The following is a 14196-nucleotide window of genomic DNA, read 5'->3' on the forward strand; positions in this document are numbered from 1 at the left end:
CTGTATGTAGATAATTCACAGCTAAGATTGATAGATCCATAGATAGGATGTGGGTGGGGGAGGACGGCACAACATTTTACAGTCCCAGCGACCCAGCTTCAACTCCCGCCGCTGCCCGTAAGTGTGTTCTCCCTGTGATTGCGTGGCTTTCCTCTAGTTTCCTCTCACAGTCCAAAGACACAGGAGTGGTAGATTAATTTGTCATTGTTAATTGTCCTGTGATTAGGCTAGGGTTAAAATCGGGGAATTGTTCGTGGCGTGGCTCGAAGGGCCAGAAGGGCCTAGTCTATGCAATACCTCAATAAATTAAAAAATGCCTGGAAGAACGGAATCACCTCCTCCTGTCTGTGTGAACCAACCCGTGTGCAAAAGTCTCCAAAAGCAATGGATCACTCAAACACACTGACTCATTTCCAATCAACACACTGACTCATTTCCAATCAACAGGAGCTAAACGTTTCTTGGGCGTCAGGTTACGGATAAGGGGGGTAGGGGCTAAGTGTAGAGAGAGGAGGAGAATGCTGACCTTGGACCAAATAACTCTAGTGAAAAACAGGGCTTCTGACCCCTGGTGCTCAAAGCGTCCATGAAACCAAGGGTGCATTATTCTGAATCTTTTTCCAAGATGAGTGACCTTTATCTCCCCTAATCCCAACCTTCCTCTCGCCCGCCGCTTTCTCTTTAACTATTTGACTGCTGTATCCCTGAACTCAAGGCTAGAGAATATGCTGGAGCAGTGTAGAAGAAGCTTCAGTCTGTGTCTGACCCTGGAGTGTGTGATGAAACAGTGCAGAGGGAGCTACACTCCGAGTCAAACCCAAACTGTCCCTATCCTAGGAATTTGTGATGGATCCTGTTGAGATTTATGGAGAATCAGATCATTTTCCATCATGTTGATATGCACAAGTTGGCCCCAAATTCTTTCAACCAAAAATATGCTTCTCAGGCTTGGTCAGTGTTCCCTTGGACGTGAATCAAGGACTGCAGAAACATGTGTGAAAGTGACTAATGTTTAACCTATACCGTAAGGGTATTGATTCTCCACAGACTCTCTGTGAAACTTTGCCAATCATATTTCAGGCCACCTTGGAGGGTGTGTAGTTAGTAACAGAGAAGGAAATATGGGGAATACCAACTTGATTTTGATAAAGCCTTCATTAAAATGCAATCAATAAAACCATATTTTTCCCTCACATTGCAGATCCCCGATGGCGGAGAGATCACTCCTTACTTATGCACTATTGATACTTGTCTGCTCCCTTCTTCATGTGAAAGGTAATCTCGGTGACTGGTAAATCTCCCTCCTTAGTTCTTCTTTCTAGGAAAAGTATGCACATTTGGAAAGTTACTGCTGAATTTCTACTGACTTCCTTTCAGCTTGCGAAGTCTGCACCACAGCATTGAAAAGACTTCTCCACCTCTGTTTCCTTTGACAATTAACTTAATTCTGTGTCACCTGATTACTAACGGAGAACCACTTTCCCTGCACAGCCCAACTCTCTGCAGTTAAAGCCAGAAGTCATAATCTATCCTGGTTGACAGAACTCAAGCTTTCTTATGCCTTCAAAACTTCTATTTCTTCTCCACACTCAATCTTGTCCTGGTCCAACCATGTACAGTAAATATACAAAGTGCATTCATTACCTCTACCTTCCTCAGAAGACTAAAGAAATTTGGCATATCTCTCTTGACCTTTATTGATGGACCATAGAAAGCATCCTATCCAGTTGCACCATGGCCTGGTGTGGCATCTACTTTGCCCGAGACAGCAAGAAACTGCAGAGAGTTGTAAACATGATTCAGCTCATCACACAACTCAGCCTTCTCTCCTTTGACACCATTTAGACTTCTTGCTGCCTCGCAAAAGCAGCCAACAAAATCAAGTCCCCCTCCCTTCCTGAACATTCTCTCTTCTCCTGCAGTCCCGTCAGCCAAAAGATACAAAAGTTTGCAATAAGTACCACCAGGCACAAGGACAGCTTCTATCCTGGTGTTATAAGACTATTGAGATGACCTCTTGTATAATAAAGACAAAATCCTGTCTGGGTAGTCTCCAGCCCCTTGGTATAAACATCAAATTCTGCAACTTCCGGTAATTCCCTTCATCTCCCTTCCCTCATCCCACTTTCACTCTGTCTCCTCTTCTAGCTGCCTATCACCTTTCTCATGATTCTTCCTTCTTCTACTACCCATAGTGCTTTCCCCTTAGATTCCTTCTTCACCTGTCCTGCCTATCCCCTCCCTGCTTTCCCTCCCCCACCCCTTGATCTTTCCTCTGATTGGTTTTTCACCTGGCACCTACCAGCCTTCTTTATAGGGCCCCTGCCCCCTCCTTCTTCAATCCTGATGAAGGGTCTCGGCCCGAAACGTTGACTGCTCCTTTCAACGGATGCTGCCCGACCTGCTGAGTTCATCCAGCTTGTTTGTACGTGTTGAACGGACAAAATCCTGATCTCTCAATCTACCTCATTGTGGCCTTGAACCTTATTGTTGACCTGCACTGCACTTCCTCTGTGGCTCTAACATTATATTCTATATTCCTTCTCCTTTTGTTCTACCTCGATGTACCGATGTGATGAAATGATCTGTTTAGATGGCAAGCAAAATAAAAAGTTTTTCACTGTACATGTGACAATAACAAACCAACTACAAATTACCTCCTGACACTCTTAGACCTTAATTAGTCAGGTCAGCCAAGCAGTCACCATTCTCGTCCACCCAGCACCACTACCACTCAACGCTTCACCGAATCCACAATTTATGGACTCACTTTCAAGGCCTCTACAACTCATGGTTTCAGTATTATTTACAGTATTTATTTATCTTGTATTATTGCAGTTTGTCTTCCTTTACGCATTGATTATTTGTCAGTCTTTGTGTCTAGTTTCTCATTGACACAACGGTTAATTATCAAAGTATACAACTCTGAAATTCTTCTTCTCCAGATAGCCATGAAACCAAGAAAGAAGAGAACGATCATCAACTCCCGAATCCCCTCTCCCCACACAAAAAAAACAAACAAAAATGAAACAGGCACATCAACCCTCAAATCTCCACCCCACCCCCACACAAAAAAACAATAAAGATCAGGTGAAAAACACAATATAAAAAAAACATTGAGAAGAGTCCATTGTCCAAGTCCATATCCAAAAAGCAGAAAACCTGGGTAACATTCTCTGGGCACAGCAGCAAGCTCTCCCCTCTGTGCCAGCAGAGCGATCCCACCAGCGATCAGTTGGCAGTCTCCCCTCTGTGCCAGCAGAGCGATCCCACCAGCGATCAGTTGGCAGTCTCCCCTCTCTGCCAGCAGAGCGATCCCACCAGCAATCAGTTGGCAGTCTCCCCTCTCTGCCAGCAGAGCGATCCCACCAGCGAGCACTCACCTTCCACGTTCACCTCGAAATTTCAATCTCCCTCATCACTTTAATGGGCAAACTATGGAAGCTTCCATTGGCAAAATGCAGTGGAACATCAGCTCATACACCCACACCCGCAACCTTCTCACCACGAGGTTTGCGCACGCTGCCTCTGTCTCCCGGAATCCTCTGAGAGACTGCAGAGCGTTGAAACACCCAAACAACCTCAAAACTCCAAATCACAGGCTCCAACGATTCCAGAATCACATTCAAGATGAAAAAAAAATGTAAAAGACATAAAAGAAGTGTAATATATGGTTTGATGGTCGATCCAGAAAATGTCTTGTGGGAGCATTGTACACAGGAGCCAACTTGACTGGAAGTACTGTTGTATAAAGAGGTACTGAAGTGTAAAAGAGGCGAGAGTGGATATCAGACCACTGGAAACGATGCTGAGAGGTAGTAATGAAATGGCAGATGAACTGAATTAGTATTTTATATCAGTCTTCACTGTGGAAGACACTAGCAGTATGGTGGAAGTTCCAGGTGTCAGGGGTCATGAAGTGTGTGAAGTTACCATAACTAGAGAGAAGGTTCTTGGGAAACTGAAAGGTCTGAAGGTAGGTAAGTCACCTAGACAAAATGGTGTACACCCAAGGATTCTGAAGGAGGTAGCTGAAGAGATTGTAGAGGTATTAGTAATGATCTTCCAAGAATCACTTAGTTCTGGAAGACTGGAAAATTGCAAATGTCACTCCACTCTTCAAGAAGGGAGAGGCAGAAGAAAAGAAACTATAGGCCAGTTAGTATGACCTCAGTGGTAGGAAGATGTTGGAGTCGATTATCAAGGATGAGGGCTCAGGGTATTTGAAGGCACATGATAAAATGGGCTTTAATCAGCACAGTTTCCTCAAGGGAAAATCTTGCCTGTCAAATCTGTTGGAATTCTTTGAAGAAACACCAAGCAGGATAGACAAAGGAGAATTGGTTGATGTTGTGTACTTCGATTTTTAGAAGGCCTTTGACAAGGTGCCGCACATGAGGCTGTGAACAAGCTATGAGTCCATGGTATTATAGGGAAGATTCTAGCATGGATAGAACAGTGGCTGGTTGGCAGGAGGCAAAGAGTGGGAATAAAGGGAGCCTTTTCTGCTTGGCTGTTGGTGACTAGCGGTGTTCCACAGGGGTCGCTGTTAGGACCGATTCTTTTTACATTATATATCAATGATTTGGATGATGGAGTTGATGGCTTTGTTGCAGACGATATGAAGATAGGTGGCTGGGCAAATAGTTTTGAGGAGTTAGAGAGGTGAGAGAAGGACTTAGACAGATTAGGAGAACAGGCAAAGAAATGGCAGGTGAAATACAGTTTTTGGAAGTCTACGGTCATGCACTTTGGTTGAAGAAATGAAAGGGTTGACTATTTTCTAAATGGTGAGAAAATACAAAAAATCTGAGTTGCAAAGAGACTTGGGAGTCCTTGTGCAGGATTCCCTAAAGGTTAATTTGCAGGTTGAGTTTATGGTGACGAAGACAAATGCAATGTTAGCATTCATTTCAAGAGGACTACAATATAAAAGCAAGGATGTAATGTTAGGACTGGTGTTTATAAAGCACTGGTGAAGCCTCACTTGGAGCACTGTGAGCAGTTTTGAACCTTTTATCTTAGAAAGGATGTGCTAAGACTGAAGAGGGTTTAAAGGAGGTTCATGAAAATGATTCCAGGTTTGAATAGCTTGTCAAATGAAGAGCGCTTGATGGCTCTGTGCCTGTATTTGCTAGAATTCGGAAGAATGAGGGGTGACCTCATTGAAACCTCTTGAAGAGTGATAGGCCTTGATAGAGTGGATGTGGGAAGGATGTTTCATCTGGTGGGAGTGTCTAAGACCAGAGGACAAAGCCTCAGAATAGAGCGGCATCCTTTTAGAACAGAGATGAGGAGGAATTTCTTTAGCCGGAGAGTGGTGAATCTGTGGAATTCTTTGCCACAGGCAGCTGAGGAGACCAAGTCTTTATGTGTATTTCAGGCAGAGTTTGATAGATTCCTGATTGGTCAGGGCATGAAGGGGTATGAGGAGAAGGCAGGAGATTGGGGCTGAGAGCATAATTGGGTCAGCCATGATGAAATGGTGGAGCAGACTCGATGGGCCAAATAGCCCAATTCTGCTCCTATATCTTATGGTTTTATGGTATTTCTCTGTTCTACTGTGAATGCCTGAAAGAAAATGAATCTCGGGGTATGTGGTGACATATACATACTTTGATCTGCTCCTGAATACACTCATTCCCCTTGTTCTCTCCATCCCATCTCTTCCCTGCCACTTAGAAAGTGTAGCATTTCCAGCTTTCCGCCTTCTAATGAAAGGCCATGAACCTGATAAATGATGCAATGTTTCCTCACAGGTACACAGATGACTGAGTGTGTGTGTGAAGGAGAAGGCTGCGCAGAGCAGCGGTGCTTTGGCCACTTCTGCTATCTGACTCTCAGCATTGAGGATGGGAAGCAGGTCCACCAGAAGGGTTGTCTGAATGAGCACAGTGATAAGAAATGCAACCAATCACAAGTCCCAGAGAAGATAACACAGTGCTGCACAGGTTTCCTCTGCAATGAAAACTTGATCTCTAAGTCTAAGCTAGGTATATCAAAGTGTTGTGTTTGTAGATTATTATTTAATTTCTGCCTGCAGAAATAAAAATATCAGTCTCTTGGACAGACCTCTTGTATAGAGACCAGGCCTGTATGTACAGATTCCTTGAAACATGATGGAACAGTGCATAGTTCAAGAGACAGATTGAAAATGTCTGTGAGGACTTAGTGAGCTGGTTAGTGCAATCTTTTCATAATGCTGCTTACATTGTAAATACATGCTGCTATATATATGTGTGTATTTATATACACGCACATTTTGTTCCATTCCCCTATACTTCTCAATTTATTTTTAGTTAATTCTTTATTCTTAGTAATTGTCGAATGTTGTTTTTTGTTGCATGTCACGCCAACACACCACGGCAAATTCCTAATACATGTAAATGTATATGGCGAATGAAGTTAATCCTTGGTCATCAATCAGAAAACTGAGAGGTGATTTCATTGAAGCGTACGGGGTTTAATAGCACAGATATGGGGCTGATGTCTCTCTTGGCTAGTGTTCCAAAGAGGAATCGGGGCAAACTTCTTTAGACATAGTTAATAAATCTTTAGAAATCCCTACCTGAAAAGGCTTGTGGAGGCTTCTTTACCGAGTAGAGTCAAGTTAGAGATTTTTTGTAGATATCAACGGATCTGGGTTAAAAACATAGAACAGTACCAACACTGGCCCTTCAGCCATGGTGTTGTGCCAACTTTTTAACCCACTCCTAGTTCAATCTAACCCTTCCCTCCCACATAGCCCTCCATGTTTCTTTTATCTATGTGCCTATTTAAGGGTCCTTTAAATGTTCTTTATGTATCTGCCTCAACCACCATACCTGCCAAGGCATTCCACGCACCCACCACTCACTGTGTAAAAAAAGTTACCTCTGACGTCCCGGCTTAACTTTCATACAATCACCTATGCTCCCTTGTATTAGCCATTTGACAGTCAGAAAATAAAATCTCTGACTGCCAATTCTATCTATGCCCTCTTTTCGTCTTATACATCCTATTCAGTCACATCTCACCCACCTTCACTCCAAAGAGAAAAGCCCTAGCTTGCTCAACTTCTCCTCATAAGACTTGTTCTCTAATCCAGGCAGAAACCTGGTAAATCTCTAACCTTCCATAAAGTTTCCACAGCTTGCCTATAATGAGATGACCAGATTTGAATACAATACTCCAAGTATGGTCTAACTAGGATGTTACAAGCTGCAAAATTACCTTGCAGCTCTTGAACTCAATCCCCCAACTAGTGAAGGCTAACTACCTTTTCAACTTGTGTGGCAGCTTTGAGGGACCTATGGAAGTGAACCCCAATATCCCTCTGTTCCTCCACACTGCTTAGAATCCTGTCATTAACCCCGTATTCCACCTTCAAACTCAACCTTCCAAAAGGAATCACTTCACATTTTTCTAGGTTGACCATCCGCCACTTCTCAGTCCAGTTCTGCATCCTGTCAATGTCCCAGCGCAACCCCTGCCTTCCCGGAACAGTAATAATGGACATGTTCCTTCCAGTAACGGCCACAGCACCTGGTGCTGTGAGACCAGGGTAACACTGTAAGACTTGATATGAAGTCCTTAATAATGCCATGTTTAATTGCTTCCATCACATTTTCAGGGACATCGGAGAAGTATGACTGTGTGTGTCAGAACGGATATTGTACCGAGGACCAATGTACTGGCTCCAAGTGTTATGTCTCAGTGATCAGTGAATTCCCAGATGAGGTGGTGAAAGGCTGTTTAACAAACGACCTTCAAGAGGCACCCTGTGACAACTCACCACCATCTGTCAGCATGCAATGCTGCGTAGGCCACTTCTGTAACCGCAACCTCACCGTGAAAAAAGTGGAAGGTAAACGGGTCTCTCGGTTACGCTTAAGAGAAAATCTGCAGATACTGGAAACCCGAGCAACACCCACAAAATGCTGGAGGACCTCAGCAGGCCAGGCAGCATCTATGGAAAAGAGTAAACAGTCAATGTTTCAGGCTGAAACCCTTCGTCATCCAGGCCTGATGAAGGGTCTCGGCCCAAAACATTGACTGTACTCTTTTCCATAGATGCTGCCTGGCCTGCGGAATTCTTCCAGCATTTTGTGGGTGTTCCTCTGTTACATTTACCTCTGTAGATCAATGGGACAAAGCTGTATGGTTTTTATCATGTGCCTTGGCTTGAACAGGCACAGACTACTGTCCTGGAGCAAGGCAGAGGGCAGTCACTAGTGCTGGAACAGCTTTGAAGATCTGGAGAGATGCAATCTGCTGGTGTCCTCCTGCACTGACTTGCTGCCTGCGTTTATGGTGGAAATCCAGCCTGACTATTTTATGGGTGTCAGAGTTATGGTGGTCGAGTGGTGGGAAGAGAATGATTGGGCTTGTCCAGATACTGGGTCCCAAATGAAGGAAAAGAACAAGAAGTCCCCAGCAGCCTCGCAACATTACCTTTGTGTCACAGCAGGACATGGTGCATCCTTCCCAGTAAGAACCCCCATGAAATTTCAGGGTCATTATTTCCTTCAGAAGCTGTAGTGACACTGCTGCTATGTAAACATCTGGTTTTGCCAATAAGGCTGATACCTCACTGTTACAACGGAGTTAGGCTGCCTGTTTCTAATATCATCAATCTGTGTATTCCCAGGAGGTGATTACATTTTGGAAGTATATCTTGGGACAACCTTGGCTCAGTCGTTAACGCTCTCTGAGTTGAAAGGTTGTAGGTTCAAATCTTATCCAAAGGTGTGCTTAATCCAAAGGCAGTCTGAGATAGGACTACACTGCTAAAGAGGCTGCCTTGCAGATTAAATACTAAGCTAAGGCTTCATCATCTCTATCACGTGGAAGGTAGAAGATCATATAGCTTCATGTTGAATTCCACAGAATTTTCCTTGTGTCCTGTCCAAACTATATTGTCATGATTGGTTGATAGGCCATTTGAGGTATAATTTTAAAAGCTAGAATAGCAAAAGACACTAACATCCACAGGGTAGATGAGCTAATGGCACAAGATTAATTAAAGGTTCAGGTCTCATTGACAGGATCTGGGAATTAAATAGTCATGGGTGTTCAATGCTTAAGAAGGACAAGGCAGAACGTAAAAGGAGGCAGGGTGGTGCTATAAATAGGAAGGTAGATCAGTATTGTGGTTAGAAAGGACCTTGGCTCAGCAAGACCTGATGGGGAAGTACAGCCATATTGGGTGGAGTCAAAAAAGAGAAAAAGGCAGAAAATATTGGTAGGCATTATTGAGAACCACCAAATAGTAGTTGTAATACCAGGCACAGAATAGGCCTGGAACTTAGAGAAGCGTTTAAGAAGAGTAACAGAGTCATAATAGAGTGGAGAAGTCAAGTCAGCTGTGATAGAGAGGAGGAGCATTTCACGGAGGATGGTTTCTTAGATCAATATCTTAAGGAACCAACTAGGGAAAGGACTAGTGTAGACCTTGTGGAATGAGAAAGGGTTAATTAATCATTTTGTTATTTAAGGGACCTTTGGGGAAGAATGACCATAATGTGACAGAATGTTACCTCAGTTTGAAAGAAATATAATTTCATATGAAACTAAACCCTTAAATCTAAACAGAGGAAGCCATGAAGGTATGAGGGAATTGGTTGTAGTTGATTTAGAGAATACATTGAAAGGAGTGACGGTGAACCAGAATTGGAATCAAATTTATCATCATTGACTTATATGAGGTGAAGTGTGTTGCTTTGTGGCAGCAGTACAGTGCAAGTACATAAAATTGCTTTAAATTACAAAAATAACAAACAGTGCAAAAAAATAAGATTCATGGGTTAATGGAGCACTCAGAAATCTAATGGCAGAGGGGAAGAAGCTGTTCCTGTACCTCCTCTCTGATGGTGGTAATGAGAAGAGGGCATGTCCTAGATGGTGACGGTCCTTAATGATGAATGCTGCCTTCTTAGGGCATCGCCTCTTGAAGGTGGGGACAGTCGTGTCCCTAATGGAGTTTGTTGAGTTTACAACCCTCTGCATTGGCCTCTCCATACCAGGTGATGATGCAACCAGTCAAAATGTTCTCCAATGTACATCTGGAGAATCTTCCAAGAGTCGATGTTGACAAACCAAATCTCCTTATATTCCTAATGAAGAGCAGGCAATGGTTAGTGTTCACTAAAAGAATGCATAAGTAGCAAAAAAAAATCCTCTGAAGCACAGAAATTTGGAAAATGATTTTGTTGTGGGTGACAAGATAAATTAATGAAAGAAATAAAACCCAGAAAGATGCCAGAAATAGCAGTAGACCGAGAATTGGGAGTTCAGCACCAAAGGAGCAAAAAAACAGTAAACAAAGAGAAGGCCAAACTTGAGAGTGAACTGGTGAGGAACATAAAAAAGGACTGTAGGAATGTTACAGGAACATTAAAAGGGAAAGTTTAATGAGGGCAAAAGTACCCCCTTGTAGAAAGGGGCAGGAGAATTTATAATTGGGAATAACTGGCTGTGAAATTAAACAATTACTTTGTATCTGTCTTCATTGAAGACAACAGTGGAGAATCTGACAGGTACGTTAGAGAATCAAGGGTTGTGTGAGAATGAGGAGCAAAGGAAATAAGTATTGATCAACAAAATAAAACTAGACAAGTTCATGAGCTTGAAAGCCAACAACACAATAATCTACACCCTGAAGTTTGGAAAGACATGGCCATAGAGATAGATGATCTGGTTCTCATCTTCCAAAATTCCATAGATCCAGGAATGATGCCCATGGAATGAATGGGAGAAAATGTGATCACACTGTTTAAGAAAAGAAGGAAAGAAGAATCTGAGCTGGTCACCTAATGTCTGAAAAATATTAAAATGGAAGATATAATAACAGATACTTTGAAGAAAAGCAACATAGATTTACAGTATGAAGAGAAATCTGCTGGTGTAGATGGGGAAACCAATAGATGAAGTGCACTTGGAGTTCCAGAAACTTTCAATACGGTCCCATAGGAGACAAGTCGACAAGGTGAGAGCACAGAAATTAATTATCAGGCAGAATGCAAAGAATGGGGATAATGGTAGGACTAGGAGGGTATCTCAAGGAACCAGCTGTTCACAGCCTGGACCAGCTGTTTGCCCAAGGTCACCCAACTGTCCTGTTTCTGAGTTTGCTTTTGTTCCTACACTAGGTGAGGGTGTGAGTGGGGAGGGGGATGCACAGAGGTGTTGGGGTTGGGAGCATATGGATAAGCTGAGGGAACAGGGATATGGATAAGCTGAGGGAACAGGGATATGGATAAGCTGAGGGAACAGGGATATGGATAAGCAGAGGGAACAGGGATATGGATAAGCTGAGGGAACAGGGATATGGATAAGCTGAGGGAACAGGGATATGGATAAGCAGAGGATATGGTAAATGATAAGAGATCAGTGGTGATGATGTTCAAATGGACTTGGATGTGCTCATATGCAAGAAAATGAAAGTCAATATGCAGGTGTAGCAAGTGATTAAGAGGACAAGTGATATGTTAGCCTTTGTTATAAGAAGGTTTGAGTACAGAAATAAGGAAAATCCTATTCCAATTGTATAGGGTCTTGGTGAGACCACACCTGGAGTACCGTGGGCAGTTCTGATCTCTTCACCTCTAATTGCCACTGAGAGTGCAGCGAGGATTCTCTAGAGTGGTCCAGGGATGGTGGGTTTCTCACGTGAGGAGAGATTGAGTCAACTCGGACTGTGTTCTCCAGAGTTTAGAAGAATAAGAGAAGATCTCATCAAAATTTGAAAAATAGTCAAAGGACTTGAAAGGATAGATCCAGGGTGTTTCCATTGGCTGAGGATACCTTCTCAGAATCAGGGGTGGTCTATTTAACATTGAGATGAGGGGATAAAATCTTTCCCTCACAGGGTGGGAAAACTTAGTAATTCTCTACCCTGGAATCTTACAGGTGCTCAGTCAAAAAGAGATTGATAGATCTCTGGATATTAACGATATCAGGGATATGGAAATGGTGGTAAAAAGATCAGTCCTGATTATAATGAATAACAGGATGGATTACTCCCGCTCCTATTTCTTGGGTTCTAAATCCTAAAGTCGTGAATGGTACTACATGTACCGCTTGAGACTGGGCATAGAGAGACTGGTGCAGAGTGGCACAAGGTGGCTTGGTTTCTTGACTCGGGGAAGATCTACCACTGGTGGTAACCATAAGCTCAAGGTTGTGCCTTTTCATTCTGACCTTTGCCTGTTCAAGCCACCTGACCCAAGAGAGGAAGCCTCACAGTCGAAAAGATTAAGCTGCAAATGCCACTTTGGAGCCACCTTGTGGTCAAAGCCTGCACATTCTGACTGTTAACATCGTAACATTGGAAACCTTGGCATTGGCATCTTATCAGAAAAGCATGGATTTAATAACAACAAAAGAAAGTAAGATATGTGCACAGGAAGCACATGTCACACACAGGGTTTTAAATCCAAATAACTCTTGAAATCACCTGTACAGAACATGGGACCATGTCTGTATATATTCCAATATACTCTACGTGTTTCCCACATTCACTGTCGAGCACCGTTGCTCCATCCACCAGGAAAGGTGAAATTTCCTGGTAGCCACCCATTTTAACTTTGCTTCCCATTCCCATTCTGACACTGGCAGTCCATGCCCTCCTTTGCTGCCACGATGAGGCCACTCTCAGGTTGGAGGAGCAATACCTCAATTTCCATCTGGGTAGCCTCCAGCCTGATAGCGTGAATATTGATTTTTCTAACTTCCCCCCCCCCCCCTTCTCCATTCCTCATTCTGGCTCCCCTATCACCCCTTCTCTTCTCCTCACCTGCCTATCACCTCCCTCTGGTGCCTCTCCTTCCCTTTCTCCCATGGTTCACTCTCCTCTCCTGTCAGATTCCTTCTTCAGTGCTTTACCTTTTCCACCTATCATCTCCCAGCTTCTCACTTTATTTCCCCTCCCCGCCCACCCACATACCTACCCCTCACCTGGTTTCATTTTTCACCTGTCAGCTTTTACTCCTTCCCCTCCCCTCCGCCATCTTACTCTGGATTTTCCCCCTTCCTTTTCAGTCCTGAGGAAGGCTCTTGCCCTGAAATTTTGACTGTTTATTCCTCTCCATAGGTGTTGATGGCCTACTGAGCTCCTCCAGCAGTTTGTGTGTGTTTTACTGTCCAGTGTTAGTTCTCCACCTGAGGGAAACCAGTTTAGTTTAAAACCTTTCACTGGAATATTTTGATATTCAACTTTTCCAACTCCATGTAATCATTTCCAATTAGTACTCATTTCCTTTGAATGGGATTTTTTTCTAGAAATTATATTGCACCCCTAAAGTCAATAAATCAACTTTTCCACTCATAGTAAACACTGCAGAAGTTAAATATGACTTAAACAAAGTGGTAAGAGAACTTGGTGTCTTCCTTTGTGACTGTATTCTATTGGGAACAAGGTATCTTAAATTTCTGGGAGGGCAGGAAATTCGGTGGGGTGGTCAAGTGGGGTACCTCAAGTGGAGAGAGATCTCTGATCTCTGATGAAAGTTGTTTCATCAAGTGAGAACACTCAGAGAAAAGACACATAAAACTAAGAGGTGGACTATGGAATACTGGGGTCCAGTATAGAATACCCTCCCTCCACAGTTTGTTGAGGATGGTCGATCATTGGAAATGTTATATCCAAGAATGATCAGTTTTTTCTTCAGGGAATGAAGTGGAATAGAGCCAGGCTCTTGATGATGTGAAATAGGGAAAAGTTCTGGGGAATAGGCAGGAAATGGAGACAAAACCAACTGTTCGTACATGTAGATGAAGGGAACATACAGATCAGTCACTGAATGCTGGAATAGGTTGGAGAAGCTGGGTGACCTCCTCCTGTACCCATGTTAGAATGTGTGTTTACCACCCAGTTATGGTGAATAGATAGTGAAGTTAGTTACCATGGATTACAGAAGGATCTTGATCAGCTGGGTAAGTGGGCTGAGAAATGGCAAATGGAGTTTAATTCAGCAAAATATGAGGTGGTGCATCTTGGGAAGACTGACCAGGGTAGGACTTGTACAGTGAACAGTAGGGCCTTGGGTAATGTCAACATAGAACACAGCACAGGAACAGGCCCTTTGGCCCAGAAGATTGTTCTGAATTACTTAAATTAGTAATCAAATGGCCAACTAAACTAATCCCTTCGTCCTACACAATGTCCATATCCTTCCATTTCTCTCATATTTATGTTCTTATCTAAACATCATTAAA

The 14196-nt window shown here is 43.2% G+C and overlaps 1 protein-coding gene across 3 annotated transcripts in view; it reads left to right on the top strand.

The window, feature by feature from the left end:
* LOC140741218 (activin receptor type-1-like) overlaps window positions 1-14196 on the top strand; it is a 109691-nt gene that overhangs the window by 43857 nt on the left and 51638 nt on the right. The window contains exons 3-5 of one of the 3 annotated variants that reach the window (XM_073071163.1): window positions 1202-1275; window positions 5760-5993; window positions 7613-7846. In XM_073071163.1, coding sequence (XP_072927264.1) covers window positions 1209-1275; window positions 5760-5993; window positions 7613-7846 — 535 coding nt within the window. In that variant the 5' untranslated portion in view covers window positions 1202-1208. Of the gene's footprint in view, window positions 1-1201; window positions 1276-5759; window positions 5994-6353; window positions 6439-7612; window positions 7847-14196 lie in introns of those variants that run through there. The other 2 variants (XM_073071164.1, XM_073071165.1) reach the window with 2 other exon arrangements.

Source organism: Hemitrygon akajei, chromosome 18 (assembly GCF_048418815.1).
Source record: "Hemitrygon akajei chromosome 18, sHemAka1.3, whole genome shotgun sequence".
NCBI classification, from domain to species: Eukaryota; Metazoa; Chordata; class Chondrichthyes; order Myliobatiformes; family Dasyatidae; genus Hemitrygon; species Hemitrygon akajei.